Source organism: Ictidomys tridecemlineatus, chromosome 1 (genome assembly GCF_052094955.1).
Source record: "Ictidomys tridecemlineatus isolate mIctTri1 chromosome 1, mIctTri1.hap1, whole genome shotgun sequence".
NCBI classification, from domain to species: Eukaryota; Metazoa; Chordata; class Mammalia; order Rodentia; family Sciuridae; genus Ictidomys; species Ictidomys tridecemlineatus.
In genome coordinates, this window is record NC_135477.1 from 154,224,817 (window position 1) to 154,240,989 (window position 16,173).

At 39.9% G+C, this 16,173-nt stretch overlaps 1 protein-coding gene across 1 annotated transcript; it reads right to left on the minus strand.

Annotated features, from left to right (window-relative positions):
• Positions 1-2,891: 2,891 nt before the first annotated feature.
• Scgb3a1 (secretoglobin family 3A member 1) lies at positions 2,892-4,479 on the minus strand. Its single transcript, XM_005339332.4, has 3 exons — positions 4,353-4,479; positions 3,464-3,699; positions 2,892-3,039 (listed from the first exon to the last, which is right to left on the minus strand). The coding sequence occupies exons 1-3, from the start codon at positions 4,402-4,404 to the stop codon at positions 3,016-3,018; spliced, it is 312 nt and encodes a 103-aa protein (XP_005339389.1). The 5' UTR covers positions 4,405-4,479; the 3' UTR covers positions 2,892-3,015.
• Positions 4,480-16,173: the final 11,694 nt, after the last annotated feature.

Here is a 16,173-nt window from a genome sequence, read left to right on the forward strand (position 1 = left end):
GTGCTCTGTCTTCCACTTTCGTTTATTGATTTGACAAAGGTATTTAGTCAAAAAAGATTTTTTTCATTTGTTACACCATTTCATGTTACTTTTAATTCAGATTTTAGTCTGAATTAAATTCAGATTTAGCCCTTACTAAATAACTAATTACAGAAAGTAAATTGTTTTTAAAAGCTTGTTTTTTAAGGCTTTTTATATTACTGAAAATGGTTTTAGGTATAAACTGCCTTCCAGAGAGGTTACTGGTAAGACTAAGCATTAGAAGGTATATAAGTAGAGCAATACTTAACAGATCAAAGGGATCCAAGAATTCTAAACACATTTTTTTTCTTGTGTGAAGGATTAACTCTGTTCGTTAGCAGACCTGAACCATGAGAGACTTTTGAACACTTGAACTATGAGTAGTGTGACTGGCACAGTAAAATATTTCTTTGTTAAATGAAACTTGATTATAGGACCATTTTTACCTGTTATTTCGTATAAGATAATCGTTTCATTACTTGTTCATATTATACATAAACTAATAGCCAGTTGATGTCAAAGAATGGATTTGATTGTAACCAACATTTACTAATGATCAGTAACATTATATGGTATTTATTTATCTGAGTATTTTATGGAGACAGCTGGGGTTGCTATACTATATATATCCTAATTCAGACCTAAATTGAAGATTGAAATTTGTAATACAGAGTATATTCTCCAGTCATTGAGACAAAGTTAGATACAAAGTTGGGAACTTCAGAATTATAGGGAAGGTAAAGCATTCCTAAATAAACAGTGGGTCAAAGAAAAAGGAAATTGGAGCATTCTCTGAAATAAGTGAAAAGATATACTAAAACATGGTATGCATCAAAATGATGTTTAAAGGGAAAATTATAGTTGTAAAGACTTATGTTAAAGACAGAATTCAAAGAACATTTCATCATAAGACAAACAGCCAACCAAATCTAAACCAAGCAAGTGTTAAGAAGGAAATAACAAGGATTAAGGATTAGAGCAGAGATTCATAGAATAAAAAAAGAATAACATGGAAAAATCAAAATCTAAAAATTAGGTTTTTTTGGAAAGATCAGCAAAATTTGTGAGCCTTTAAGCTGAACAGGAAAAATACCACAACTGCACACATGAAGGGGAGGACATTACTATTAACATTAGATATCAATTTTAAATTCTTAAAAATGGAGAAGGAAAACTTAACCCATCCTGAGTCCAGTATCACTACACTGATATCAAAACCAGACAGATCTAAGACTAACTGCTTCAAAGGTGTTATATACTTTTATTAGGTGTATGTTGTATGTATTATCTTTCTGTGGTATTAGCAACCTTTTCAACTTCCCTATATCCATTGATTTACTACAGGTTGAAAAGTGGCTGCCTTTTTTTTTTTTATCATTCCTTTGTTTACATTTTGTGAAACAAAAAAAAATAATCAAATGTTGGTGACCTGTGGCACGGATTATCAGTTTTCAAAGTAATGAATTGGTTTCCCTGTGTCCTCCAAAGGTAACGAAATAAGCAGGTTCTCCCCTCTATCAAATATGTGTGCATTTATAACACTGGATGAATTTTGTCTGGTGCAGCCATTACCATTACTAGTGTTCTAAATTAACTCATCTTCAGCTGATGGGAGCTTTATTCAGATTGGCTTCTTGTGTCTTTAGGGTAAATCCTGATAATCTTGGTAGCAGCCTCCTCTTATGAGAAATTCTTTTTTGTTTCCTGCTCCAGACCTGGAAATCAGCCATTGATCCAACGATTCCTGGTTCCTAAAGTGGGAAGTAATATCTAGAGACCAAAATCTAGATGCAAGAATTCTGTCTTCTACTAATGAGTCTATTTCTAGTCTACAGTCTTTTAGGGAAGAGAGATGAGAACCTGTCCCCCAAGATAAAATGGATCAGTTCTGATCTTGAGCCCTACTTTTTTTTTTAATAAATATTTGTTGTATGTTGCTGCCAGTACATATAAAATAATTACCCTGTGAAGTAGAAATGCATGAAATTCAGAGGTAGAAGTTTATACCATGGTATATGTATCATAGGGAGCTTTTGTACAGGTTTCAGATTTAGCTCTCTTGATTGGCTGATAAACAGTGGTTTGGGAAACCTCTAAAAGATTCATTTGACTACAGAAAGAACAGACTTCCCCCCCCCCTGGGAATCTGAAGGGATTTGTCCTTGAAGATACTCTAGTCTATGTGGGATCATATTGAGCTTTCTGCAGATAGCATTGTTTAAAAGTCTGCTGCTTTCTTGGAAACCATGCTGTTGAGCCTAGCCTCTTTTCTTCATATCTGTAACATCTCCAGACATGGAGCACTCGTCTCTTAACGTTTTTACTTAACCTTAGTGATATTAAATTAGTATCTCCTTTTAGCTGTTCCAGAAATCTCAGGTATCAATGGCATTCACATAGTATATAATTCATAACAACACGTAAAGAATGGCGCTGGGATAGCATCCCCCATGATGTATAGTACTGTATTTTCACATTACTTGAAATAGATGCTCTATAGTGCTTTTGCCACTAAAAGAAACTTTAAGTTTCTTGTTTTTATTTCAACTTTATAGAGGTTGCCTTTTAAAAGATTTTGGTCTTTTGTAGCAATGTAGAATATCTACATGGTTATAATGTCAATTTTGCAGAATGTTTAAAGAAAAATTTCCCAGTTTCCACACCCAATTTAACTGAATTCCAGTCGCCTGTAATTTCTGGCTGGCTTTCTTCCCCTTTCTCTCTCCCTCCCTCATCTTCTCCCCAGCTTCTCTTTCCCTCCCTCCTTCCTTCTCACAAACACCCTACCTACCTAATCTGGAGTATTAAGTGTTCTTGGTCCCCTATGGGGATTGACTTTCAGAAGGAAAAAAAAAAAACAACTGCGAAACTGCTCTTAGCCAGGTTTATTAAGGAAGATAAAGGACGTGGCCATTTTCAGGACCAGCGGCTGGATTTCTAGCCCTTGCCAGTGGGCAGCTTCTTGTCCTCAGGTAGAGTTACTCCTGCCTTGGCTCAACCAAAGAATGTCAGTGCCCCCTGGAAAAGAGAAAACAAGTTTGAGTGTGCCCCTTCTGCTTCACTGCTACCAGGGAGAACTGACATGAGGCCCTGGGCACCGGAGGCGTACTCAAGTCATGAAGGCATGCACAGCTGCTGGCCCCAGGGAGGGTTCTTAGGTGGTAAATGGGGAATGAGCACCAGGACAAAGTGCCACAGCCCACTGGCAGCCTCCTTGTGAGATGTGTCCTTACTGTGCCCCACTTGGGCCCTTTGCAGCCCCCATAGCTCACATATGGTCAACCTAGTTCACACCCAATGTCACAGCACTCCAGGAGTAGGCTTGTTGGAGCAGCACAGGAAGCACGGTCTCCCTAACAGAACTGGATGCCTCTTAAACAATTTTGAGAAACCAGGGAGGGACAGCAACACAGGAAAGGGATTCCTAGGTTGCCTTTGTTACCAGCAGTGTCTTCACAGCCCCCACGGCCTCGGGGCCCAGCTCAGTGACACACTTCCTGGAACCCTCAATGAGGTGCTCCACTGGGATGCCCAGGCTGGCCAGCATGATCTTCAGGGGGTTGAAGTAGGTGAATGGGAGTTTGGGCACAGCCCCAGCCACAGTTTCCACAGCAGGAGCTACAGCAGCTACAGGTTGTGCTACAGGCTTAACCACTGAGTCCACGAAGAAACTGTCACCTGTCAACACATAGGAAGAACTCACACTTTACACAGTGGAATCCGAGGAGCCTAGCTGAGGACCTTTCTTTGAGAGGACACTTTCAAAGGGAAGTTTCAAAGCTTGCCCAGACCATCTCCCTATTTTCTCACAGATGGTTGCCTTGTGCCAAGTCTGCGAGACAGGCAGAAATAGGGAGAAGTGGCCATGTAAATAGGAGATGGCTGCAAAGAGATCTATGGGAAGTGGTCTGGAGGTGGAGAAAGAAGTGATCTCTGCATAGGCTAGAGGGCAGGCTTTCCAGGGGGCATTCACCAGACAGAACAGATGATTGTTCCTAAATCAGGGCTGACACTTGGACTAGTCCAAGACTGGAGAAAGCCTGATGTTGGTGGGTGAAATGAGTAACCTAGGCAGGCAGTGTGGTGAGAGAAAGCCTAAGGTCTCTCTCAGGCATGGCTGACCCTGGAAGGTTTCTAAGGTCACAGGAAGGAAAAAGACAGGAAACCCTGGAAGGAACAGCCAGAGCACCAGAGGCCAAGCAGAAAGGACCAATATGAGTAGCCTTGTGCACTACAGAGGCAGCAGCGTCAGGACTCTCTGGAGTAGGGACCAGGGAAGAGCAGACGTCTGTGGTAGGTCCATCCTATGCCAAGGCCCCAAGGCCACTCACCATAGTTGAGTAGGGACAGGTAGAACACCAGGAAGGTGATGATGAGCTTCATGGCAGAGTAGGACTTGGTGGATGCCTTCGGGACCTTAAACAAGAGCCAGGCCCTGAGGGCTTCATATACCCAGAGCTGGGGCCTCACCCCATCTTCTTGAGATGCATTGTTTGCTCAGCTAATAGGCAGAGGTGCAGCCAACTTCCTGCTCTGGTTGATGGGTCCTGAGAATATCATGCCCCCTCAATGCCTGACTCCATTTTATGTCTTAGGAATTTCCTCTTGGCATGGTCTCCTAGGCCACAGTGTGTGTTTTGTCTCCACAAGGCCCACCCAGGCTGGCACCCTTACTTTGTGGTCTGACCCCACCTTGCCCTCACCACAGTATAAGCACTAGGGCACAGGCCCAGGTGGAGATGAGACTTCCCACACAGACAAGAGGCTGGGTGATATGCGTAGGTTGGGAGCTTGCAGAGCACATTGTGAAACAGCTGATCTGTGACCCAAATCTTGCTTCAATCAAGTGACATGGTATGGGTCCCTGATCCCATACCATGGAAATGTTATGCACTGGGGCTTCTCATGTCCTGGGGAAGCCAGAATAGTTGAGTCAGGAAAGAGGAAAGTTCATGTAACCTCCCCAGATGATCAGGCCTTACTCCTGGCCACCTCTTTGGTAGGGCCATAGTCACTGATGCTTTGAAACCTGTAGATTTCTCTGAAATATTCTTTAATCATCTGTCACCTGCAGAAATGACAGATGGAGGGAAAACATTGATACCCCTGAAACAGGCTCATCAGTGGGAGGAGCTAACTTTGGGGGAGTATCTTAGAATACTCCTACCATGATACAGAAGCATGCCTTGACTTTTATGGCAGGGATAGCTTGCCAGCCACCCCTGTGCTGCCATGGCAATAAGTCTCACACTGGTCAAATCTCACCTGCAGACAGCCTGTGGTTTCTTAATAGCTGACTAGTGTGTGCACTCTCTCTGCTGTTTCTAACAATTTTAATCGACTATTTGGTCTGGGAAACTTTGCATTATAAGCTAGGACTTTGATGTTTATGTTTTGTTGGTCATTGGGGAAATAATTCCAATGGAAAATACATTTTTAAAGGTAGTGATTATTCATCAGCTTGCAAGGGGTTTTCTGGAATGAATATTGCTTATGAGATAAGAGAAAAGCCACCTTTGTTACTATGAACATAGTGGTCTCTGTGGTCACACCCAGAGGGCCTGAGCCTTGTTTTCTCAAGGGGGCATTTGCTACTCATGGGCCACCTACCCTCCTGAAAAGCCAAGACCTACTGATCTAATTACCATAGTCCCACCTTATCCATGGCTTTGCTCTATGTGGTCAACTTTGATTTAAACAATAATAAATGGAAAATATCAGAAATAAATCATAATTTTTAAATTGCATGCCAGTCTCAGTAATGTGATAAAATGTGGTGCCTTTCCACTCCATCCCACCCAGGTTGCAAATCATCCATTTGTTTAGTGCATCCACATTGTATGAGCTACCCACCTGTCAGTAACACAGCTGTGTGATTGACTTGCAGTTTTGCAGTCTTGTATTCAAATAACATGTGTTTTACTTAAGAATGGTCCCAAACCATAAGACTGGTAATGAAAAGGAGGCACCAGGGCCTAAAACATGGAAGATAACTCTGGCACTCTGTGGCAACCAGTAGGACATATTGGGGGAAACAGTTTGGCATTATTTGAGGTTTCATGTATTCCCTGGAAATCTTGGAATGTATTCCTCAGATATGGGTAGACTGCTGTACCACCTTCCACTGGTCAGGGTAAGTGCCTTGCCCACAAGCAGAGGGCTCTGGAAAGACAGCAATACCAAGGATGCTTCTCCATGACAACCATGTGGAAGCCTGTGGGCTTTCCAGAGCGGAGCCTGGTTTCCAAGTGAATGAACAACAAAAGGTGGAGAATAAAAGCAGACATACCTGAGAGAGTTCTCCCAGTTTGAAACCAGTGAGATGTAGTGAAAGACAAATAACAGCCACCTACATCTGCAGGTTCTGTATTCATGGATTCAACCAACTACAAATCAAAAATATGGAGAAAACAGTGTGTCTGCAGCAAATGTGTACTGATGTTTCATGGTATAGCAATATATTATAACAACTGCTTCCATAGCATTTGCTTTGCATTAGGGATCATGTTGTCTAGAGGTGAAGTATATGGGAGGAAGTGTGGAGGTTATATGCAAATACTACAGTGTTTTACAGAGGGAACTTGAACATTCACAGATTTTGGTATCTGAAGAGGATCCCCCATGCATACTGAGGGATGACTGTTCTATATGAAGAATCTAAAAAAGGTGAACTCATAGAAATGGAGAGTTGAATAGTGGTTACCAGGGACTGGGGGCAGGTGGTGGGAATTGGAGATGTTGGTGATGGGGTATAATATTTCAATTACACTGGAAGAATGTAGTTTGTTGTTTGGTGCTAGGGATTGAACCCAGGGGTGCTTAACTACTGAGATACATCCCTATCCCTTTTTATATTTTGAGATGGTCTAAGTTGCTTAGGCCTTGCTAAGTATTGAGGTTGGCTTTGAACTCACGATCCTCCTGCCTCAGGCTCCCAAACTGCTGGGATTACAGGCATGCACCACCACACCCAGTTTATTTTTATTTTTAAATTGTATTTATTTATTTGGTACTGGGAATTGAACTCAGGGGTATTAATCACAGAGTTATATCCTCAGCCTTTTTATTTTTAGTTGCTTAGGGTCTCACTAAATTGCTGAGGCTGATTTTGAATTTATTATCCTCCTGCCTCAACCTCCCAAGCCACTGGGATTACAGGTGTGCACCACTTTGCCTGGCTTAAAGTTATTTTTTTAATTAACAAAGAATATATATATATACATACATACATACATCATGGTTACAGCATGATGTTTTAAAATTGTGTAATAGCCAAATTCAACCAATTAACATATTAAATCTACCATTTCCTTAAGGTTTTTTTTTTTTGGTGTGTGTGTATATGTGTGTGTTCAGAATACTTAAAATCTGCTCTTCATTATTTTCAAGTATATAATACATTAAATGTAGCCATCACATTGAAGAGTATATCTCCTGAACTTATTTCTAACTTTGTGTCTGTCGATCACATCATCTCTCTGATCCTTTTTGAAATCTATTGTGAAACTACAGTTAATAATTACATATGGAATATAGTATTTTAAAATTGCTGGGGCCAGGGTTATGGCTCAGTGGTAGAGCGCCTGCCTAGCATGCATGAGGCACTGAGTTTGATCCCCAGCACCACATAAAAAAATTTAAAAACCGAATAAAATAAAGGTGTTGTGTCCATCTACAACTGGAAAAAAAAAGTTCTCACTACAAAAAAAAATGTGAGGTGATAGGTATGTTAATTAGCCTGATTTGATCGTTGTAAAATATATATATATCAAAATATCACATTATGCCCCAAAACTATATGTAATAATTATTTTTCAATAAAAAGGTAGATTTTGCTTTTCTTTATTCCCTCCCTCTGTGTACTCTACTTCCCCATGTTTGCAAGGGTGTAAAGTTTCTTTGAAAAAGCATTCACCTATTGTTTTTTGTAGTGCTATGGATTAAAACCAGAGCCTCACACACACTAGGCAAGCAGTCTACCAACTGAGCTACATCCTCAGTTAGGTTTGAAGTTTCTTCAGGTGAACCCAGTAGGTGGGTCTTGCCTGCACAGTTCCCTTCCTGGAGTATCACCTCTGCTTGAGATGATGGCAGGTGCTTTGGTAAGAAGCTGCTGTGCAACTGAGAATCCTCTAGGAAAGTTTTCTGTTTTTTCCCTCTCATATATGTGTGTCTATGTGTATGTTGGAGCTGGAATGTTCTTATATGCCCTTCTGTTTCTTTGTTGCTTAAAGACATGTGCTGCTATATAGTTTAGGTCTTGAATGTCCCTCAAAGTCCTATGGGTTAAAGTCTTAGTCCCCAGCTTACAGTGTTATCTGGAGGTTGTGGAACATTTAGGAGGTGGGGCCCAGTGGGAGAAAATTAGAGATGTGACCTTGAAGAGAATATTTAGACCTCAGAGAGGGCTCCCTCCTTCCCTCCCCACCCCACTATTCTCTCCCCTCTTTTCTCTTTTCTAGCCATCCTGAGGTGAATGGGCCTCCACCATGTGCTCCCTTCATGACATACCATGCCACCATAGGTCCACGGCAATAGAACCAATTAACCATGAACTGAAAATTCTGAACCCATGAGCCAAAGTAAACCTTTCCTTCTTATAAGTTGATTCTATCAGGCATTTTTTCACAGTGATGGAAAGCTGACTAAGGTGCATCTCAAAAGAGTACGCTTGGTTCATCAAGGCTTAGCAGAGGGGAGAAGTTAGCCAGTACGAGGGCCAGCTGCTCAGACCTAGTGACAGTTGAAGGACCACAGACTACTCAGTGCTTACAGGTACTGGGTAGGGAGGATTCTGGTTTTTTTGTTTTGTTTTTTTTCTGGCTGAGGTGGAGCCAACTAAGAAGAGAGGAGGATTGAAGGTTTAGATTACAATTCTCTGTGGGGACTTATTTTGTTGTTTAAAAATTGTAGAGATTTTTTATGAGACTGCATTCTTCATCCTACATTTCCATTGCTCAAATATGGTGTGTTGGATTCATCACAGCCCAACTTGCAGAGCGTGGACAATATTACTAAGTCTATTTCCCAGTCAAAACTGGAACAGGGCAAGATTCTTGATGAGTGTTTCCTTAGAGTCAACTTTATCACTGACCTATTTAATGGTTCTTAGAAGCATTCCTCAGGGGACTATATCTGGGTATGAAAGAAACATAGCCCTGCCATAACAACAGAGATCCGGAGCAGTGACATGGCCTGTGCCTAGTTGACTACATCCTTAACAGTGCAATTATAGAAGGAAGGAAAAGATGGAAGCAAGTTACCCTATAGGGAAGGAATTCTGGGTCTCTGCTTCCTTCCTACCAACACACTGCTTCTCCCAGCTGGATAACTCTTGCCTACCAGTTTCAAGCCTTGGGCTGTTAAAGGGAGGGCCTTGCTCACTGACAGATCTACCTCATCTTCCTCTTTTGTCCAACTGTTGTGACCTGTTCAACTTGATCCAGTAAGGGCCTTCTCTGTCCCTTTTATGTTTTTCTTTGTTGTACTGAGGATTGAACCCAGGGGTGCTCGCTAACTGGGCTACTTACCCATCTGTTTTAATTTTTTATTTTGAGACAGGATTTACTAAGTTGACCAGGCTGGCCTTGGACTTGCAATCCTCCTGCCTCAGCCTCCCAAGTTGATGGATTAAGATTGTACCACTAGTAGGACCACCTCTGCTGACCTGCATGGGAGCCCAGGCCCAGATTAAGCCGACCTACAGACCCATGCTGGAGATCAGGACCCAGCTCAGGACTGCCTCCCCCGACCTGCCTACCTATGGGTCCAGGCCCAGGCCTAGGACCTACCCTGCCACCCATGTGGTAGCCCAGGCCCTGACACAGGACCACCTCCACTGACCAGCAGGTCCACTCCAGAGCCCAGGCCTAGGTCTGCCCCCACCACCCATAGGGGAACTCAGACCTAAGTTAGGTCCAGGACTGCCCCCACCAACTGGCTGACCCATGCAGGAGCTTAGGTCTAGGTCAGGCCTAGCACCACCCTCTGGGCCCACCTGGGAGCCCAGGCCTAGCCCACCTCCATCTTAGGACACAGCAACCATGGCCCTCCCCATACAGTACCCTTCACCTTACAACTGTCAGGGCCTAGAAGCAGCTATCTTGGAATAGGCAGCCCAAAGCCATTGTAAGGCCCACCCTTTCAGCTCCATCTCTGAAAGTGGTTGCATCTATCTTGGGACACCCCTACTGCTATCTTGAGTTAACTCTGCTATTGCAACCACTGCCTTTAGTTGCAGAAGCATGCATTACAGGACACTGGCAGGGTCTGGAAGGCCAACATCAAGGTGAGGTACAGATAATCTGCATGGACACTACAAGATTATAGGGTAGAAACTGTAGTACCTCAGATCCATACTATAAGAAATGAAGACATATAGACAACATGAAAAAACAAGGGAGGAAACCCCCCAAACAAACCAGGATACTACAATAACAGAATCCATGAACAGCACAGTTGATTAACTGTCAGAGAAGGAGTTCAGAATGTACATAATTAAGATGATCTGTGAATTAAAGAATGACCTAAATGAGCAAATACAGGTAACCATTGATGACACCAACCAAGAGCTAAGGGAGCAAATATAGGTAGCAAAAGAGTACTTCAAGAAAGAGATGGAGATTTGGGGGGCAGGGGAGGGGACTAGAAATACTTGAAATAAAGGAAACAATAAACCAAATAGAAAACATCACCAACAGACTAGATCACTTGGAAGACAAAATGTTACATAATGAAGACAAAGTATACAATCTTGAAAATAAAGTTGACCACACAGTGAAGATGGTAAGAAACCATGAGCAGAACATCCAAGAATTATGGGATAGCATCAAAAGACCAAATCTAAGAGCTATTGGGATAGAGGAAGGCACAGAAATTCCAAAGGAATGCACAATCTCTTCAATGAAATAGTATCAGACAATTTCTCCAAAATGAAGAATGAATTGGAAAATCAAATACAAGAGGCTTACAGGACACCAAATGTCAAAATTACAACAGATTTATACCAAGGCACATTACAATGAAAATGCCTAGCATGCAGAATAAGGATAGAATCTTAAAGGCTGCAAGAGAGAGGAATTAGATCACATATAAGGGAGACCAATTTGAATATCAGCAGATTTTTCAACCCAGATCTTCAAAGCCTGGAACAAAATATGCCAAGCTTTGAAAGAAAATGGATGCCAAATCCAAATCCAGCAAAATTAAGCTTCAGATCTGATGACAAAATAAAAACCTCATGGTAAAAATAATTACAGCAAGAAAGCCTGCACTATAGTGCATCCTCAGCAAATATTCTAGGAGGAGAAAATGAAAAACAACAATGAAAACCAGCAAAGGGAGGAACTACATTAAAGGAAAGGCTAGTTAAAGGAGAAACCAAATCAAGTTAAAAACCAAAAATAAACCAAAATGTCCAGGAATACAAATCATATTTCAATAATAATCCTGAATGTGCATGACTTAAACTCATCAATTAAAAGACATAGACTGACTAACAGATTGCATAAAAAAAAAGGCCCAACAATATGTAGCCTTAAAGAGACTCATCTCATAGGAAAAGGCATCCAGGTGAAAGGGTGGGAAAAAAGTACCACTCACATAGACCATGTAAATGAGAAGGGGCTTCCATCCTCATATCAAATAAAGTAGACTTCAAACCAAACCTCATGGAAAGGGACAAAGAAGGACATTTCATACTGCTTAAGGGATTCATACATCAATAAGACATAAATATCTACGCCCTAAACAATGGGGCATCTATGTTGTCAAACAAACTCTTCTCAAACACAAGAACCAAAGAGACCACAACATAATAATACTGGGTGACTTTAATACACTTCTCTCATCACTAGATACATCTTCCAAACAAAAACTAAACAAACTATGGAACTCAATAATACAATCAATAATTGGACTTAACAGACATATATAGAATATTCCATCCATCAATGAGGAATACACTTCTCTGCAGCACATGGATCCTTCTCCAAAATAGGCCATATGTCATGCTGCAATGCAAGTCTTAGCAAATATTTTTTTTAAAAAAATAGAGATATCACCCTGCATTCTATCAGACCATAATGGAATGAAATTAGAAATCAATGATAAAATTAAAAAGAAGCTACTTCAACACCTGGAGATAAACAATACACTATTGAATGACACACAGGTAACAGAAGACATAAAGGAGGTGGTAAAAAATAAAAATCTTAGAGGTAAATGAGAACTCCAATACAACTTATCAAAATCTCTGGGACACAATGAAAACAGTGCTAAGAGGAAAGTTAACTGCATTAAGCTCATTCATTAAAAGAAGAAAAAGTCAACAAATAAATGACCTGACATTATACCTCAAAGTCCTAGAAAAAGAAAAACCAACACCAAAAGTAGTAGAAAACAGGAAATAATTAAAATCAGGGCAGAGATCAATGAAATTGAGACAAAAGAAATAATTCCAAAAAAATTGACAAAAAGCTGGTTCTTTGAAACAATACATAAAATTGACAAGGAGGGAGAAAACTCAAATTTTTGATGAAGAGGAAATATCATGACAGATACTATTGAAATACAGAAGACAATTAGAAACTATTTTGAAAACTTATGCTCCAGTAAAACAAAACCTCAAAGACATCAACAAATTTCTAGAGGCATATGATCAACCCAAACTGAGTCAAGAGGACATACACAATTTAAAAAGATCAATTTCAAACAGAGAAATAGAAGATGCCATCAAAAGCCTATACCAACCAAAAAAAGCCTGGGAACAGACTGATTTAGAGCTGACTGCTACAAGACCTACAAAGAAGAATTAATACCCATACCCCTCAAATTATTCCATGAAATAGAAAAGGAAGGAACCCTTCCAAACTCATTATATGAAGCTAGTATCATCCTGATACCAAAACCAGGCATAGACACATCAAGCAAAGAAAATTTCAGACCAATATCCCTGATGAACATTGATGCAAAAATTCTCAATAAAATTCTGGCAAATGCATACAAAAACATATTTAAAAAAATAGTGCACCATGATCAAGCAGGGTTCATTCCAGGGATGCAAAGTTGGTTCAACATATAGGAATCAATAAATATAATTCATCACCTCAATTGACTTAAGATGAGAATCATGATTACATCAATTGATGCAGAGAGAGCATTTGACAAAATACAGCAACCTTTCATGTTCAAAAACTAGAAAAACTAGGGATAGGAAGAACATACCTCAACATTGTAAAACTTATCTATGCTAAATCAAGGCCAACATCATTCTAAATGGAAAAAAATTGGAAGCATTCTCTCTAAAAACTGGAACAAGACAGGGATGCCCTCTTTCACTACTTCTATTCAACATAATCCTTGAAACTCTAGCTAGATCAATTAGACAAAAGAAATTAAAGGGATACAAATAGGAAAAGAAGAACTCAAACTATCATTATTTGCTGATGACATGATTCTATACTTAGAGGATCCAAGAAACTACCAGAAAACTTCTAGAATTAATTAATGAATTCAGCAAAGCAGCAGGATATAAAATCAATACCCATAAGTCAAATGCATTTCTATACATCAGTGATGAATACTCTGAAGGAGAAATTAGGAAAACTACTGTATTCACAACAGCCTCAAAAACAAAAACAAAAACAAAAACTTGAGAATCAACAAAAAGGTGAAATAACTTTAAAATGAAAACTAAAGAAAAAAATTGAAGAAGACCTTAGAAGATGGAAAGATCCCTATGCTCTTGGATAGGCAAAATTAATACTGTCAAAATGTCCATACTACCCAAAGTGCTAACAGATTCAATGTGATTCCAATTAAAATCCCATCATCATTCTTTATGGAAATAAAAAGCAATCATGAAATTCATTTGGAAAAATAAGAGACCCAGAATAACCAAAGCAATCCTTAATAAGAAGAGTGAAGCAGGAATACCAGACCTTAAACTATGCTACAGAGCTATAGTAACAAAAATGGCATGGTATTGGCACCAAGATAAACATGTAGACCAATAGTACAGAATAGAAGACACACACACACACACAAAAACACATAAATACAGTTATTTCATACTAGACAAAGGTGCCAAAAACATACATTGGAGAAAAGATACCCTCTTCAACAAATGATGCTGGGAGAACTGGAAATTCATCTGCAGCAAAATGAAAATAAACCCCTATCTCTCACCATGCACAAAACTCAAAAGTGGATCAAGGACCTAGGAATTAGACCATTTTCCTAATAGAGGAAAAATTAGGCCCAAATCACATCAGATTAAGCCCAGACTTCCTTAAGAAGTCTCCTAAAGTGCAAGAAAAAAAGTCAAGAATTAAGGAATGGGGTGAACTCAAACTGAAAAGGTTCTTCTCAACAAAAGAAATAATTAATGAGATGAAGAGAGAGCCTATGTTTTGGGAGCAAATTTTTACTTCGCGAACATTAGATAGAGCACTAGTCACTAATCTCTAGGATATAAATAACTCAAAAAACTTATCACAGAAAAACACCAATCAATAAATGGGCTAAGGTGCTGAACAGACATTTCTCAGAAGAAGATATACAACAAATATATGAAAAACGTTCAACATCTCTAGTAATTAGAGAAATGCAAATCAAAACTAAGATTTCATCTCACACCAGTCAGAATGGCAGTTATCAAGAATAGACAACAATAAATGTTGGTGAGGATGTGGGTAAAAAGGCATCATTGCTGGGGGGACTGCAAATTGATGCCACCAATCTAGAAAGCAGTATGGAGATTCCTTAGAAAACTTGGAATGGAACCACCATTTGGCCCAGCTATCCCACTCCTCAGTCTGTACCCAAAGGACTTAAAATCAGCATACTACAGGGACACAACCACATCAATGTTTATAGCAGTTCAACTCACAATCACTAAACTGTGGAAGCAATGTAGATGCCCTTCAATGGATGAATGGATAAAGAAATTGTGGTATACATACACAATGGAATATTACTCAGCATTAAAACAGAATAAAATTATGGCACTTACAGGTAAATAGATGGAGTTGGGGAATATCATCCTAAGTGAAGTAAGCCAGTCCCCCAAAATCAAAGGTTGAATGTTCTCTCTGATAAGTGGTTGCTGATTCTTAATATGGGGCGGGGAGAGTGGGCTTGGGGAAAAGGAAGGAACTTCTATTGGGCAAAGGTGAGGGGCATGGGAGCAGGAAATTTGGTGGAATGAGATGGACATCATTACTCTAGGTATATGTATGAATGCATATATGGTGCAATGCTCCATTGTGTACAACCAGAGAAATGAAAAGTTGTGCTGCAATTGTGTACAATGAATCAAAATACATTCTGCTATCATATACCAATTGAAATAATTAATTACAAAAATAAATAAATGTAAAAAAAAAGATTGTACCACTGCACCTAGCCCTTTGACTCTTTTCTCTCTCCCTCAAGTACTGGGTCAGCAAAGTAGCCCCTCAGGGTAATAATCAAGGCTCTGAGCTTAGGTCCACTGTATTAACCCTCAGTGGGTTCAAGGCACAAAATACTCTCATAAGTTTGCTTTTTGCCATTGCACCTTTGAAGGTCCCAAAGGGGTGCCTGAAGTTAGGCAGGATTCCTTGGGTATCTCTGGAAAAAATCTAAAGACAGGCATCTGAAACTCAACATCAACTTTAATGTGAAAAGATTGCTTTTCCTAGTTTATCTGACTTTCTTAGGACTCTTGTATTCATAAAATAAAGGTCAAAGACCATCCAGAGGAGATGGTCAAAGAGTTGATCAGGAATTCCAGAGCCAGGCAGAGCACATAGAGATTTGACTTTCTCACCGAAACAGCCAAACTACCATCACTGTGTCACCAGTTGACATTTTCTTTGCCTCTGATGTTCAGGCCAGACACCCCTATACATATTGCATCCATTTGAGAAAAAAGAAGGACAAAAAGAAATATTTAATTAGGTTAAAGTTTCAAAATTATTTTCTTATTTGTAAACCAGTATTTTTTTCTGATGTTAAACATAGTGCTTTGTCCTTGCATTTGCTAAGTTGTATCTGCAGCTTTTTGCTGATTCTTCCTGAACTGAACCAAAATGCTTCCCTAGGGCCCTCTACCAAGTATAGAATTTTAAGGAGATACCTCTATCAAGTCCCTGGTGAGGGGATCCTGGG

What these genes read in the sequence shown, in the direction of transcription:
- Scgb3a1 (XM_005339332.4), bottom strand. Translation starts at nt 4,404, where the DNA reads ATGAAGCTCATCATCACCTTCCTGGTGTTCTACCTGTCCCTACTCAAC. An exon ending in CCTGTCCCTACTCAACTATG is followed by an intron (nt 3,700 to 4,352) that starts GTGAGTGGCCTT and finishes ATGTGTTGACAG; the next exon opens with GTGACAGTTTCTTCGTGGAC. An exon ending in GGGCTGTGAAGACACTGCTG is followed by an intron (nt 3,040 to 3,463) that starts GTAACAAAGGCA and finishes TCTCTTTTCCAG; the next exon opens with GGGGCACTGACATTCTTTGG.